This window comes from Colias croceus, chromosome 8, assembly GCF_905220415.1.
Source record: "Colias croceus chromosome 8, ilColCroc2.1".
Lineage (NCBI taxonomy): Eukaryota > Metazoa > Arthropoda > Insecta > Lepidoptera > Pieridae > Colias > Colias croceus.
In genome coordinates, this window is record NC_059544.1 from 8,791,066 (window position 1) to 8,809,165 (window position 18,100).

Below are 18,100 nucleotides of genomic sequence, written 5' to 3' on the forward strand. Positions count from 1 at the left end.
ATTCAGTGTCACGACGCACCTCCTTTGTTTGTACGCGCATTGTTTACTTTCCACACTCACAATAAAGAGCATTGTGTGATGAGTCGCGGGCGCATCTGTCACATAACAATACCATTATACGCGCGTTTATTTACAAATTAAGTAAGTAAGTAAGTGCAGCTCACCGAACGGAGTAATTATTATTTACCGAGCGGAGACAAAGGCTTCTGATAGTGACGATTCAAGGCGCCGGCGCATTCGTTCGCGCGACGTAAGGCTCACAGCACGCGCGTTCGTTTATGTAATAAATACGAAAATGATGCTCGCCGGAGCCGAGATTGTGGAGAATCAAAGTGTTATATATAAGGCTGGGGAGCATGCGGAAGCGTTGGAGAGGTCGTCGTTGAGTGCGCCGTCGATTCCCTCTCGTGCGTCCGCGTCGTCTAAGGCCCCGAGTCCCTCGCAGGAGCTGCAGGCGCAGGGCCTCTCCCGCGTGCCCACCAGGGACCCAGTCGACATACAGTTCAGTAACATAACTTATACTGTCAGCCTTGGAATTAATAAGGGTGAGTTTTCATTATTACACAAACTGCGTGTTAATTTAGTGCATTCCCGCTAACGATCGAAATTATCACCTTCAACTTAACCACATCCTTTCTAACGTTGTTTGTGGTTTCACGCTATTTAATTTTACGATGCAATGATAATATTCGTTCGATAGTTGAAAATGAAAATGTTTACGCTCTTTAAATTTTTAATTATTCCATACACAATGATATGCAATGTTTTGCATTTCGCATTTGAAAATACGTTAATTACTGGTTCTGAAGTTCACTGTGGTAACACTAACAAGTATTTATAATATTTATTTTTCCCTAATTATTTTTGGTCAAATCTCTATAATAAAGCCGTTTTGTTTACGTATTATAATCAAACTTGCTCAAGAATAGGGGCAACAGTATTATTAATCATGTATTTTCGTTTATCGTAACCGTCTTAAGTTTATAACCGTCGGTTATCAATTATTTATTGTTCACTCATACCAATTTGTTAATGGACTTTTGTCTGTTAGCATAACACAGTGACTACTAATTATTATTAGTTGCAAGAATTGTTTATAAACATCGTTAATTACAAAAAAATATATAATTAATATAGATACCTAGTTAAAATCTAGAACCACACCGATCCTTGCTAAGTGTACCTACAAAGTTTGAAATAAAATCTTTCCGTTTAAAGTCGTCTTAAGTTAACTAAAATCGATTATAAAAGAGTCGGATACATACAAACATGCAAGTGAAGCTAATAAAAGCGGGTTAAAAAAATATTTTGTCAAAAAAGTTAAGTAAGTTGTTTACGTAATTGCTTCAAAACTCAAAAGCTCTAAAGTTGCATGCTCTATGTAGAGTTAGTACTTTTATATATCGTAATACTCTTGACTTTAATTATCAAAGGTTTATGACCTTCCAAAAGAATCAAATTATACAATTTTTTACAGGAAAATACATGTTTTATGTGTATTCATTGTAAAATTTCCATTCAATCCTACATAAATCAAAATATAATGTCAACACTTGCATAACCTGTTCAATAGATGACCTAATAATGATAAAGATCAAATCATCTAACACATTGTAGTTAGAAATGAGAATTTATTTGATTTTATTAATATACCTACAAGCCATTTAATATAAATAAAAATTTAATTTTAGAGGAATTTCGAACATTTCGTTACAGGTTCTCAAGTCATCCATACTAATATTATAAATGCGAAAGTAACTCTGTCTGTCTGTCTGTTACTCAATCACGCCTAAACTACTGAACCAATTTTCATGAAATTTGGTATGGAGATATTTTGATACCCAAGAAAGGACATAGGCTACCTTTTATTACGAAATATGTACCACGGGCGAAGCCGGGGCGGACCTCTAGTATAATATATGTCTATATTGTTTTTATGTCTTTTAGTATGTATTCGTGTAACAAAACAAAGATATATATAGAGGTAACACCCAGAGGCCCTTTTTTTTTTTTTTTTTTTTTTTTTTATAATAGAGCGGGTAACGGAGCAGATGGGTCACCTAGTGAGGTGATCACCACCGCCCATGAGCACTCACAAAGTTACCTTTGTGAGGCTGTTACCGACTTTCGAAGGTGGGTGTAGGCTCTCTTTTTAAATAAGTCTAAGTCATACATGTGCGGAAATACCGAACTTGGTAGACTGTTCCACAGTGTGGTGGTACGTGGAAAAAAGTGTCGCGAGAAGCGTACGGTACTCGTTCGCCAGCGGTCCAAATGATGTGCATGGAAGTTGGCTTTATGGCGGGCGGTGCGGTGATGGAATTCCGCAGCAGGTATGAGCTCGAATAGCTCATTTGAACACTCCCCATGGTATATGCGATAGAAGACACACAGCGAGGCAATGTCCCTTCGCAAAGCAAGAGGGTCAAGTCGATCGCTAAGTCTTGGGTCGCCAATCATTCTAACTGCTCTACGTTGTACGCGATCAAGTGGAAGGAGTTGGTAAAACGGGGCACCAGCCCAGAGATGTGAGCAGTACTCCATGTGTGGCCGTATCTGAGCTTTATAAAGTAAAAGAAGATGGTCAGGCCTGAAGTACTGCTTCGCTCTATTAAGGACGCCCAGTTTTTTAGAAGCTAGAGAAGCTTTACCTTCCAAATGATCGCGAAACTGAACATCGTTAGAAACATTGACGCCAAGAATTGCGATGCTAGGCTTGACGCTGAGGGGAGTGTTCAAAAAGAGGGGAGCTGATTCAAATGGCTTTTTTTTGGCCGTAAAAGCACATAGTTGCGTCTTAGCGGGGTTAAACTCGACGAGGTTTTGACGACCCCACTCTGAAACTTCTCCCAAAAGAGTTTCAATTTTCAACGCAAGAGTGTTTCTGCACTCATCGACAATTTCATGCGAGAAGTTAGCATGGCCAGTGTAAGAGGCGTCTCCAGTACTATCATCTGCATAGCAATGAATGTTACTAATTTGTAACATGAACTTGCCCTTTACAGAATTTGATTGTGCTATAATACCTAATTTTTTTTTGTAACAATTCTGTCATCACAAATGAGTACAATAATAACCTCTTCCTGTAAGCCAAGATAAACAAAACGTCATGAATTACTACGCAATGTTTATCTGTTTTATTAACAGTTATTAGTAAATTAATCGATTACATTTCATGGTAGAGCATTTTTTCTGGTACTTTTGCTCTACAACATAACAAATATTGTTTTTAGATGACTCTATCGTAATGTGGTTTTAACATTGTCATCTTGATGGCTCCGGGCTCTATCAAAATGTAGAGCAAAAACAGTAGAGTCAAATGTTCCTATAAAGTGTTGTCTAAAACATCTCTACAATCGTCAATTACTATAACATTTTATGGGATCGCATCGTAGGATTAAAAGCTCCTTACTTATAGAAGGAACTCTACAAATATGACGACGCGGTTGGCGCAGTGGTAATGTAACTGCCTACTGAGCCGACGGTCCCGGGTTCGATCCCCGGTCAGGGCAAATATTTGTGTGATGAACTCAATTATTTGTTCTTGGGTCTGGGTGTATTATCTATATATGTATTTATTAAATATTATATTTATCGTCGCCTAGTACCCACAACACAAGCCTTAATTGAGCTTACTGTGGGACTAGGTCGATTTGTGTAATAATGTCCTATAATATTTATTTATTTATTTACTTAAAAAAAGAAAAAAGAAATAGCGAGCCAAGTTTGAATTCTGAACTTTATGTGATTAATTGAATGCATATTAAATTTAACCTAATTCTGAATTCATATAAAATAATGCCTTTCAGAAAGACACATAAAAATACACAAGAGAGAACTCTGTATAAATATAATAAACATTATATGTTTATATATACAGTATGTATTTCCAAAAAAGGATAATTCTCTCTAACCTTATTCGCCAGTTCGTTGACACCAATGATAAAAATGCAGTATTTACTCAAATGAGAATAAATCGATATGGTATTTCATCTTTTATATAAGCTTATAAGTTCGCGGCTTTGATTGCAATTTTACTGTGAAGGTCGTGGTTGTTACCTTGGCCACTATTAAGGTTGAAAAAATGTATCACTGCGATAACTGCTAGATAACGATTACATAATAATTTAATATTTTAACGTCAAATAATAACCATATAAATTCAGAGAACTAGTTTTTATATTTCGTTTTTAATAAAATTATGACATTTACATGTCGTAACTATGTTATCCGAAACCATTTTAACAGTTTAAACTAAATCCTCTTATAATGTGACAATGAAACTGAGGAACAACCAACATAAATGAAGACATTGAAAAGGATCGCTTCAACAATTATGTTACAATAATGTGAAATCTATTTCCTTATGCAGTATGAATGTACAGGAACGTTGCGTTACATGTAACTTGAATTTCACGCTTTTGTTAAGGCGAATACAAGTGCTTATTGTTTAGTAGTATAAAATATTAGAGCTAGCGCGCAAGAGCAACTTTTGTTTCCGCAACTATTTTGTCTCTCCCATCAACTCTATGGGGAGTTGCGTCGCTAGGTGCGCGCACTTTCCTAGTCCATGGAGTTGATGGGAGAGACAAAATAGTTGCGGAGACAAAAGTTGCTCTTGCGCGCTGGCTCTAATGATTTATGATAATGATTCAAAAACCGTTCATGAATAAAACCTGGATACTAAAAGATAGGTTGTAGTCTTTTATATGGTCGAAAATTCATGCAACGCATGTCCGCGTTACTTCACAAATTCACTTCGCTATATTGTAAAAATAAAATTTAATGTGAAGAAAATTGTCTAGTTTAATATATATTCTTCAAATAATTAAGACTAAAAGTTTACACGTGGTGTTCAGTTTAAAATCATTATGTACAGTATGCGCCTTAAGTACATTTTATATAATCAACCGACGATACTTCGGTACCGTCCATAGTTTGAACTGTGATTCATTCAGCCGAGTTATTCATAACAAAGACTAGCCAGACCCGTTAAGGCTTTAGCATATGTGTGTCAATTCTTATAATCATTGCATAAAATTATCCGATAAATTTTTAAATTATCGAAATACCTATGATAAATAATAATGACTATGATTGACTGTTTAAATGAAAAGAAAATATTAAAAAGGTATGTCATTTATGTCTTTAATATTCTCGATTATTATTTAAATTAAAATATAACTTTTTTTAACGGTCTCAGTTACAAGAAGATTTATATAATTATGTTCTCACATTAATTACTCAGCGCTCTGCGCTAACAGGATTATCCAAAAAATATGTAATAATTAAAAAATATATATTTCATATATTTTCTTTTATAATACTCGAAGGACCTGACAAGATTTACGCAATAATGATATCTATGTATTGTAATCAGTTAATGTATGATTGATTTTATGATTATAATGACCTTGTTACCAAGCTGAAACAACAAAAAAGATAATAAATTATTACTTAGTAACATTTTCTCGGATTCCCAAGAAGTTTTTTATACGAAGTTATTTGTATTAAAAAAAACAACTAGGTACCTACATTTTTTCATTATAATATATGAACCACATAACTCGTTAATAGATAATATTTTTGAAAACTATAGGTGTATTACAGAAAATATCTAATTATTATTAATATGGCTGGTCAAATACATTATAAATATATTCAATAATTATATTCTAACTCTACCTGTTTGATGTCTTTTAAATGACTGCCTAAAAACGAGATTCTTTTGTTTGACGTAAGTTTAACAAAAAATGTTGAAATGGTAACTTAACAATTTTATATTTATATGAAAAATGACTGTTTCTTAAATATTACTAGTCACCTGACATCTCAGTTTCACTCGGGTTAGGTTAGCATTTTTAACAGTGATTGTCCTTATTCAAGCGTATGGTATACTTATTAGTTATTACTTACTAACAAAATAATATTCAATAAAATCAAGTTCTAGGTTTTGGATTATAAATGGTGTAACTAATGTATATATTTATCTTAATTATATAGGTACCTAAATTAAACTCATTAAAAACTCAGAAAACAACAAACAACAAACTCAAAAATTGACCTTGAAAAATCCTAGACGAATAAAAACCGAAGATTTCTCAGATGTTCTTAATACCTTCCATTATATGAATGAAACTCGATTATTAGTCTATAATACATATATATTTTACAATGAACAGTATGATTGTTGGCTTGAACGCGCTCAGGAACCACGAGTCGGTTTTCAAAAATTATGTCACTGTTAGATAGTCCATTTATCAAGGAATTAGTGGCTACCTATTAATCATCAAACTAAGACCAAAAGAAGCATAGCAATGCGGGTAAAACCGCGGGGCACAGCTAGTTGTGAATATTTACCAAGTAAGGCATAGACATACCTATAAAGAGAACAGTAAGGTATCATTATCATTGCTAATATTACAATAGATTACAGTATGAAAACATTGAGATATACATATGGAGACGACACCGCCTACATCACTTATGTTCCGCTCACCAGTCATATGGCTTAACTGCACGCTCATTTTTTATTTGTTTTAAAGTGAAACGCATTAAATATGCCTTCGTGTGTGTTACGATATTGCACAAATAATACAAATAATACGGAAAAGTGGAATAACTTTTCATCGGTAAGTACCTAACTAGATAATAATTGTTAAAACTTAGAGCAAAAAAATGGCGCACAGATTTTGTTCGTGGTGTCTCCTCCATACGTAGTAATATTATCTCAATGTATGAAAACTAAGAATTATTATGAATAATAAAGCGTGATATACAGCTTGTTTTAATAACAATCACACCGGTGTCGGGTTTCTTTAAAACGTCCAATTAAATGGGCAATTAAATAGGTTCTGCTTAATAAACAACATTCAAGATAAAAATATGTGATACATGTCATATGACAATTGTATCAAGGTACTGCAATTAGCGCATCGTTTGTATACTATTTTAATGATAACTATTTTTTTATTACTTAACATTTAATATATCATTTTTTATGTAAACTAGCTGACTTGAAGCAAAGATTAGGTACTATAGGTACCTTGTAGTTTTGTATCAAGAGAGAGAAAAATTCAAATGTAAGTAACTTTTCCAGTTTCAATATTTCTTTATGGCCTTCTAAACATGTTCTTAAATCATGTTTAATGTTTATACCTGTTTATTGTTTAGGCTATTATATGGCTATTCAATCGCAATTTTATGAACTTAAAAAAATGATAGGTACCTATGGACTTTGGTTTCAAAGTGGTCTGTAACTAAAATTTGAACTATGGACCTTTTTTTTAATAATTCGTAAACTTAATTCGTAAAATATTTTGAAGACATTCAGGTACTTATAAATATAATAAATTTGTTTGTTCGTTTGAATGCGCTAATCTCAGGAACTACTGGTCCAATTTGAAAAATTATTTCAGTGTTAGATAGCTCATTTATTGATAATGTGGAAGGCTAGGCTATATACCATCACGTTAAGACCAACAGGAGCGGAGCACTGCGCGTAAAACCGCAGGGCACATCTATTTAATAATATAGGTATTTTAAACCAATCATAAAAGTAGTTAGTAGTTAGTATATAGTTGAATACATTATCGTATATATTACTAAAACCAATTATATATTAATACATCCATTAAGAAGATAGATTTTCCTACTTATATAAACTAACTAAGCTATTTTGTTTCAATATGAGAGATTAAAGTCCACAATTATTAACATCTGTAACATTGCCCCCGGTGACATTATGTTGACGTAATACGTTTTTCTCACCGCGGAAAATCACATAGTCTAAGATCCCACCGTAGGATTAGTGCGTTCATAGTTTTTTTGCTAAAACCAAACTTTTATGTATATTTATAATTAGGATGTACCGACTAGGTTGCCAGTCAAAATTTGGCCGCAAGCATTTATAATAAAAAAAAAAAATAATCGATTTTTCGGGAAACATTTCGTTTACTACTTATTTATAGGTAATTGACGGCAAAGAATAGCTTTAATTTGATATATGATTCATAAATGTGCGTTATGAACCTATAAATGGATCGAAATCATCAACCTGTTTGCACCAGGCTGCGAAGATGTTGCGGCCGGGTAAAAAACAGCAACCGTGATTTTTTTGAATCTTTATATGATTTGCCATGATTTAGTCTATATTTTAGGTATATAAATAACAAGTGAACGAAGGGTTTTCCGAAAAATCAATCAGAAAAAAATTAATTATAAATGCTTGCGGCCAAATTTTGACTGGCAACCCAGTCGATACATATTCTCCTAATTATAAATATACTTACATAAAATTTTGGTTTTAGCAAAAAAACTATAAACGCACTATTCCTGCGGTGGGATCTTATACTAACATATCTTTAGGTGTTTTTTTTAGTATTGTAATTTCACACATTAATAAACAGGATTTTTGATTTATCAATTGATAACCATACATATGATGTAACCTTTACCACAGTCTACTGACGATACGCCCAACGAACTAATTTTATTATGTGATACAGCAAACGAACTTAATTCATTTAGATATTTTCAAGAGTCGTGTAAACTGCCATTTTCTACCAACCTACAAAACAACATAAATTTTCGGTTACAAATTCCGTGACACGAGAATTGTATGTTTAATGAAACAATTCATAGAAAATAATATATTTTACCTATTTACAATGTATTTTTATCAATGAAAGTTATTGTAATACATTTTAATGAATAAACTAACACTGACATATCTTTTATTAATTAATATGTCATTGCAAATGAGGGCTATGTTACCTTAATACTAAAATGAATTATTATAAGTAAGAAACACCATTATCGCCATTCGAATTATGTACCTACTTATAAAAATTGCAAAATTCCTATATTATGTCCTTGATCGAATAGGTTTAAGGATCTTGAAGTAAAAACCTTAGCAATAAACTGGGTTTTTCCAGGAACAAATCGAACTGGTTTCTGCGAAGAACTTGAATTATTGTAGCGGTGTATCGCATATTTATTTGAAGTCATCTTCATATAAAATAAAATAATTTATAAATCTATACTAATATTATAAAGCTGAAGAGTTTGTTTGTTTTTTTGAACGCGCTGATCTTGGGAACTACTGGTCCGATTTGAATAAATATTTCGGTGTTAGCTCATTTATAGAGGAAGGCTATAAGCTATATAATATGATCACGCTACGACCAGCAGGAGTGGAGCCACGGGGGTGAAACCGCGCGGAACAGCTAGTAATAATATGGAATAAAATAATCATAATTTTTTTACAAAGTTATAGTCTAATCTCAAGTAATTTTGACTAGCCTATTTTTTTCTAGTCTAGTCTAACCTTCAAAATCAATAAAACAAGTTTTTTTTGCATAATTTTCAAAATGTGTTTTTTGTCTGTCTATAGAGTATTATTATTCTCTGTTAAAAACAGGAAATACACATTAAATATTTTGTGTTTGTTACCTGTTGCTGTTTTGTTTTATAAAATAGCAATTTGTGAAGATTGCATCGCAAGATAAAGATGTTTTAGCTTCATATAAGTAATTAAATGTCATTAATTATTCCCTAATTGGCAAATTTTTTATCTATATATATTTTTATAACTCTTTACAATATTAGTAATATTGTAAAGAGTTTAGAACTTTGGAGTTAGTGACGTTGTAAAGTGCAATCTCAAGATCTACTGAACCGATTTAAAAAAAATTCTTTCACCGTTGAATACGTACGACGTACGTCATCCTTGACTGCTATAGGGTCTAAATAATTAATAATTAATTATATCATAGGCGAAGCCGGAGTGGTACGCTAGTTTATTTAAGATATGAAAGTTTATGAGATGCACCGATGGAGTCATTTTTGTAACTGTTTCGTACATTTTGCCTTGTTGTTAGTTTTTGTATCAGAAAACACATCATGTTTAGAAATTTTTCTTTAGGCCACATTTAAAATTTACACAAAACTTGTATCTTCAAATATTTTTAGTTTATTCAAAAAACACATTTCTATAGTTATGTTAAATTGAAAAAATACGGAAGTAAGTATCTACCTACCATTTGAGTTTAGAATAAAGTTCAGCATTGGCTGAGAGGTCAGGGTAATCTTTTATTCGTATCTTTTATAAAAAAGATGACAAAGTATAATAGGTACCAATAAGCAATAAACTATTGAACAATAAGTTACGAAATTTCGACAATGACCTATATTCAATACAATTTAAATTACTCCTGAAGTGAAACTTAATATGCAAATATAAGATCAGAATGTTATATAAATAAAAATATTGTAAATTAATACCAATGTTATTCCTAATAATTGTGATATCTAAACGTTCTGAATTGAACTTTAGCAATTGCTTTATTCAATCTTACTGATTTAATTATAATGACTAAGGGCCGATTTTTTCAATTCTTGGTTAAAATTTATCCTTTCAATAAAGTATTAATACACGAACATTTTAAAATGTCACCTGTAAACTGTCAAATACGGACAATTAGAATACATTTTTGAAATGGTAGTTTAATACGTTAATCGATGAATAAGTTTTAACCAAGGATTGAAAAATCAGCCCTAAGGGCTAATTATATAAAATTTATTTTCTCTACCCAGATTTTTTAACGTTGGTACATAATATTTGAACGTTTATATCATTCCATGTTAAGTATTAACCATTAGATCTCCGTGATTAGGTTATTTTTTATTTATTTTTAACTAATTAGGTCTATAAATTAATTTTAAAATAAAATGTTGTAATTCCAAATCATAAAATATTACTCATTTATTACATATTGCGTATGCATTGATAAAAAGCGGATACAGATATATCATATAATATATGAACTATATTATCGTCAATCACGAATACACCTTTGTTTCAAAATAAATGATACTCAAATGATAAGGTACCAAAATTTCAATGTTACTAGATAATCTGTGCACTGAAGCTATTTAAAATTTAAAATCAATGATATTTAGCGGTTATAGTATTTTGCGATAAATAGCAATTTAAAGGATTCCTAAAAAGGTCGGCTGTTAGGTTAGTGATAACGTGACATAGCATACGCATTTGTTTTGTTAAATATTTTCATAATACCTAATTACCAGATTTTGTAAAATAACTGAAACCTAGGCCCTTTTCTTAACGCTTCATTTAATTTTTAGCGTGCGAGAATACTGACAGATAACTGCCTTTCACGAGATCAAGTCTTGATGCTTAGTAACGATTTTTCTTTACGAATTTACCTATTATTATAAACTGTTAAAAACTTGATATATATTAGTTGCAAAATTTCTTCAAAATAAAAAGCGCTAAAAACCTTAAACCTACTGCCTACTCTTATTTTTGTCATGGCATTTATTGACTATTGGCGTAGTCAATAAACTAAAATTTAACCTTACACTTTCAATTATTAACACGCAACAGATTTTGATGCGTTTTTTTAATAGATAGAGTGCTATCTATTAAAAAAACGCATCAAACGCATCGAAAGCTTAACTTAAACGCATCGAACCACTGTTCAAGAGGAAGCTTTCGGTATAATATGTAAAACACATCAACTTTGCAGCCATAAAATATAATAAAAGTTTTACTCGAAGCATTGTATAGATACTATTATTAAGGTATTAGTTGAAATACGCAATATAGTACAACCGGATCCGATATAATTTCAATTTCAATTTCATTCCAATAAGCGATAAGATTAAATGATACAAAAATTAGTCAATTATGGAAGGTCGAGTATTATTAATGAATAATGAACAGCTTTTTGTGATAACCTACATATAGCTATTTGTTTTAGTCGACTCTTACTGGTAACTTTAAATTTAAACCTTATATAATTTTTTTCGTATTACGAGTTACGAGTCACATCGGTGTTTAATTAAAAATTACCTAATAAGATCTAAGACATTATAATCGTTAATATTTTTTGCTCGTGTTGATAATTCTACTACTAGTCTAGTGTACAGATTCGTCAATCTAACACCGGGGACGATTTTTGACCAGCTTTTTCATATGTCCAAAATGCGATGCCGGGTGGTTCGTTAGTGATTAGTCACTTATATTTGTAACTTTCCACCCGCGGCATCGCCCGCGTAGTCAAAGAAAAACCTATCCTATGTCCCGGGGTAAAAAGTAGCCTATGTCTTTTCTCGGGTGTCAAAATATCTCTATACCAAATTTCATGCAAATTGGTTCAGTAGTTAAGGCGTGATTGAGTAACAGACAGACAGACAGAGTTACTTTCGCATTTAAAATATTAGTATGGATTCAGCATGTAGACTTCTGAACGATTAAATGTGTAACGTTTTTGAAGGTGCAAAAAAAGTGTTAGGTATATTCTCATATTATTCCTAAAGATACAATAAATTAACAGTTTTTGAAATTGCATTGCATATAATATTGACAAACCATTAAAATAAAATATTAGAATATGCAAAAAGGTCTAAAATTTTCATGATTATCTTATTGCGTAGGTATACATATTTGACAAATCTAAAGATGATGTATATATAAGTAAATTAATTTGGTACTTATGGAGTTAATATCCGTTTTTGTAAGTTTGTGTTTTTATACTCTAGATATAAAACCTTCCAGATCAACGCGCCTTATCGGTGAAAATACTATGAAAATCGGTGCAGCCGTTTTTGAGCTTATCGCGAACAGACAGACTATAAAATATATGTAGTAAATTTGAAATAGAGGCAATCATCACATCGCGTCTGACCACACGCTAGGTTCAATCAACTCAATTGGAACATTATATCCTGTTTCTCCCCTCCGGGTGTTGTGGGAAGTGGGGTATTCTAACTATGTACGTATTTATGAAACAATATACTATTGCAGTATATTTATAACAAGCTTTCCGCCCGCGGCTTCGCCCGCTGTGTCTAGAAACTAAAAAAATTATGGACTGAAACCTTCCTCGAGAATCACTCTATCTATAAAAAATCCAATCAAAATTTGTTGCGTAATTTTAGATCTAAGCATATAGATATACAGACAGTGGAAAGCGACTTTGTTTTATATTATTTAGTGAAAACGCGGGAAGTTCCTTTAGCCAATTTTGGCGAGTAATTTCAACTAACAATTACCACCATTACTACAAAGTGAGGAGGAAAAAAAGCAGTAAAATCAGAAGTGTGAATGTGTGTGTGTGAATGTGTTTTTGTATATGTGTGTGTTTCTGTGATTAAGTATTATTTGTAAGAGGCGTGTATCCCTGTAGTGTTAGTGTTAAAAGTTAAAACTAAAACTATGGATTGCTTCGTGAAGATGGCAACCAAATTACATTTTATATCTAGTACAAATCAAAGTTTTAGAAATTCAGACACATAACAAATAATAAATAAAAATAAAATAACAAGGCAAATTTTTTTATTGATCAGTAATAAAAACATACTTTATTAAATGCTAATTTATTTATTAGTTTATAAGAACCTTGTTTATACGTCAACATTGAAAGAGTTATTTCTATAATATTTGAATCTATACATATAATAAATCTGTAGAAGGGTCAATTCTGTACATTGAAAATATAGAAAAAATAAATACCAGGGAGTGTTACTGGATCGATACCAAACCCAAATATGTGATTAAAAAAATTTTTGTCTGTCTGTCTGTCTGTCTGTCTGTCTGTCTGTCTGTATGTGAAGGCATCACGTGAAAACTAACGGTTCGATTTCGATGAAACTTGGTATAATTATACCTTATTATCCTGGGCGTAAAATAGGATACTTTTTATCCTGGAAAAATACGTAGAAAAAAATTAATCTTAATTTTTCAGTTTTATCCATAGACGTTGTTCTGTAGAACTGCGAACACACGTTGCGTATTATTATAGTCCTAGCCGTATTTGGGTCCAATAGATATTTATAAGATATATCATTGTTAGAGTTACTCAAAATGGAGAAATAAACCATCCACGCGAAGACCGACATCCGCGCGGACGGAGTCGCGAGCGGATGCTAGTACTTAATATATTTGTTGAATGAAATCTTAACTAGTTAATATCCTCCTCAACTTTATTTTATTTATTAGTTTTCCTCAAACACTATTTTTTTCTTGATATTCCCTACGTATGTAATTTTTACGGTAATTATTTAAATTTGATAACAATTCAAATTAACAACGCATGAAATTTATTCATTGTAAGGAAATTTTCCTTCAAATGTAATGAATTAAATTTATTATTGAATGTTGAAAGTTTTATATATATTGCATATATACTTAAATTTTAAAGTCACTTTAAAAAATAGGTCAAGTGCGAGTTGGACTCGTACACTAGGGTTCCGTATACAGGGTTAGTTGTAAAACACCGGCAACCTCGCAGGACGAGATAGCTAACATCATAAGCAACAACATTTGTTCTACGACTTTTGATAATTTGTTAGATTTTATTTTCATACAAAAATAAATATTCATTTAATTTTCCGTTTGAATATTATAAACTCTACGCCTCTCAAAAATTACGTAAACAAGAAGCGAACGAGAAGGGGAAGGGAACGTGGCGTCGTCCATCCGATAATGAATAGAACATACACAAATGAACATAGACAAATATTAGGAGAGTACAATAAAAGTTTAAAAAATCATTTAAAAATAATTAATTGCGTTATGCCAAAAGTCGTAGAACAAATGTTGTTACTTATGATGTTAGCTATCTTGTCCTGCGAGGTTGCTGGTGTTTTACAAGTAACCCTGTATATGAACCAAAGAGCAACTGCAAAAAAATGGTCACCCAATCAATTTATGACTGCGAATAGCGGCAACATATACATCTATACATATACATACATATATATCTCTGAAAATTTCGACTGTCTAACTTTCACGGTTCATGAGTCATGAGATAGAGCCTGATGTAGACAGACAGCGAAATTTCAATAATAGTCCCGTTTCACCCTTTTTTCACGGAATCCTAAAAACTACAGGTCTTATAAAGCTAGTTAGTGACATCACATATAATGCCTTATTCGATGGTATCTTAGTGCCAAGGTCCACTGCATTGGGAGTTAGCACCTAATTGGTTCAAAGTTATTTCTACGTGAACTTTGTATTTATTTACTGTTTAATAAAAATATCGATTTTTAACACTCTTATATTAGCTTCTCCCTTTCTTCTCGATTTAGGCCAGGGGAGAAAGAGACGAAATTATAATTCCATTGTTTAATACTTTATTTACATAATATTATTATGATAAAATTTATTTTTTATTTACATATTGAAGACTTTAAACTTGCAATATAGTATTATATTTTTAATGGTTGTAATATCATTAAATATAGCACCCCATTATTAAAAAAAAATGAAAACTTTAAGGACCGGTTCACCTCTGATAATATCCCGGATAGCATATTATAGCATATATATATTTTCACACAATGTTAGTTGAATTATCTGACTGACTGGCTGATAAGTTATACAGATTACCTGTGATAAATATGGAAGGGACGTCAATGATACACGCTAGATCAATGCAAACTGATTTTATAATTTATTTCAGTCTACCTACACATACATTTTATTACATTACATACATAACACTTTTCCCTTCTTAATTAAACAACTATAATATATTCAACTAGTATTCAATAAGTCTGATTCCCACTAAAAATAACTTAATGTTAACAAAATAACATTTTACACTGTTATAACTTAAAGTTTACTATTTGTCATGTACATATTGTATATATAGTAATGACGTATAAAAAGAAACATACAAAACTACCTACATAAAATAATATTTACCCCACACCCAAAAATAGCACAATTAGGTACACGTAAAAGACAATATAATATTACATATTATAGTTTACATGCGTTTAAGTTTGCGTATGCAGCGCAACGCAGCTTTTCTGTAGATACGCTCATGTACCGGGGACTTTGGTGAAGCGGCCAGGTTTTGCTGCTCCCCGTCACCCTCCACATCATCCACACCTTGCTGCCCTTGCGAGCTCAAACTACACTCATCATCCTCAACACTATTGCCTCCTCCCTCTTTCCTCTCATTACTCTCACCCTCCGACACGGCCTGACTTAACGAAAAACGCGATTTTCTAGTAAGTAATTGATCGATATGCCGCTTATGCTTCCGCCCATCGCTCGTTTGCACTTTATATGATACGGGACTAAGGCTATCAGTGATAATCCCGTCGACCCACTTACTATTATTTTTTGAATAATCTCGCATGAATATTCGATCACCTTCCTTAGCAATTCGCAAAGGCGTTGGTCGACGTTGCTCTTCCACTATCTGAGCGGCGCGCACTCGTTCAGCCGTATCGGGTCGCATCAAATCAAGACGCCCACGTAAACGTCTCCCTAACAAAGACACTGCAGGTTCGACTCCTGTCGTGCATTGTTCCGTATTTCTGTACGAAAATAAAAACCGAGCAAGCGCAACGCTAGTATCAGTTCTATCTACCTGTGCTTTTTTAAGTACTGATTTTATAGAACGCACCGCATTTTCAGCGGCTCCGTTACTAGAGGGATGATAAGGTGCGATTAACGTATGTTTAATTCCATTTCGTTGTAAATAGTTTGCGAATTCCGATGACGAAAATGGAGGCCCGTTATCACTTATTAATCTTTTAGGTAACCCGAAACGTGCAAACCATTGTCTTAAACAATTAATCACTAAACGCGCGGACGTCGTGCTAACTTTTTCTACCTCTATCCACTTTGAATGAGCGTCAATCAAAATTAAGTAGTAATCATGATTAAAGGGACCCAAAAAATCGATATGTATTCGCGACCATGGCTCGCTCGGCCAGGGCCACGAGTGCACGGGCGCAGCACGCGGCGCCGCCCGCGTCTCGCGGCAAGCGGCACACTCACGGGCCATGCATTCTATATCACTATCTATGTTATCCCACCACACATAATTACGAGCAATCTGTTTCATTTTAATTATACCCGGATGTCCATCATGAATTTCCTTTAAAACGATTTCCCTTAAAGACCTAGGAACGATAATTCTATAACCCCAAACGATGCAGCCTTGGTCTATATGCAGATTTTCTTTACGATTAGAATAACATAATTCTATTTTATTTAATTCGCTTTTAGGTGGCCAACCGTATAGTATAAACCCATAAATCTTGCTTAGCAAAGAATCTTTAGCCGTCTCAATTTTAATATCTTTAAAATTAATCGGAAAATTATCTTGTGCAAAATTAAGATAACTGCATTCTTCTCTTCTCAAATTGCAATCTATAAATTTAAGAGGAAGACGCGAAAGAGTATCAGCAAAACAATTATTTTTTGATGACACAAATTCTATATCGAAATCATAAGCTGCTAGCTTAACGGCGTAACGTTGCAAACGACTAGCCGCTGTAATCGGAATTCCTTTATTCTTTCCAAAAATATAGCTTAAGGGACGGTGATCGCTCCGCAGAGTGAATTTCCTCCCGTACAAATATTGGTGATGCTTCGTGACCCCAAAAACGATCGCCAAAGCTTCTTTATCTAATTGTGAATAATTAGTCTCTGCTGAATTTAATGTACGACTCGCCGCGCACAGCAGCCGCTCCGCGCCGGCCGCGTCGCGCTGCGTCAACACCGCGCCCACCCCGTACGCGCTGCTATCCACTGAAAGAATCAACGCACGCTTAGGATCGTAATGCGCGAGCACAGGAGAACTACTCAGCACCTTTTTTATTTTTGCAAATGCCCTATCACACATATCCGTCCATTCCCATGTAACATTCTTTTTTAATAAATCATACAGTGGCTTAAGTATATCGCTCATATTTATACAAAATTTAGAATAAAAGTTCACTAGACCCATAAAACTTTTAAGTTGCGTTGTATTAGTAGGACGGGGCGCTCCCACAATTGTATCTATTTTCGTCTTGTCCGTATGCAGACCGAATTTATTTATTTTATATCCTAAATAATTTACACTGTCTTGAAAAAATCGACACTTAGAAAAATTTATTCTTAACCCGTTTTCCTGCAATCTTTGTAGGACCGCCCTTAAATTTTTTAAATGCGTTAATTTGTCCTTACCAGTGACACAAATGTCATCTGCAAACACAGCCGTCGAAGGCAACCCACTTAATGTTTCTTCCATAATTTTTTGAAAATTTTCAGGTATACATTTTATAC

General features: G+C 33.0%; 1 protein-coding gene across 1 annotated transcript in view; it reads left to right on the plus strand.

Moving 5' to 3' along the window:
* Nucleotides 1-221: 221 nt before the first annotated feature.
* The window catches only part of LOC123693599 (ATP-binding cassette sub-family G member 1-like), a 42,877-nt gene continuing 24,998 nt past the window's right edge, over nt 222-18,100 (plus strand). The window contains exon 1 of the mRNA XM_045638765.1: nt 222-545. Within this exon, the coding sequence (XP_045494721.1) occupies nt 296-545 (250 nt within the window). The 5' untranslated portion in view covers nt 222-295. The remainder of the gene's footprint in view (nt 546-18,100) is intronic.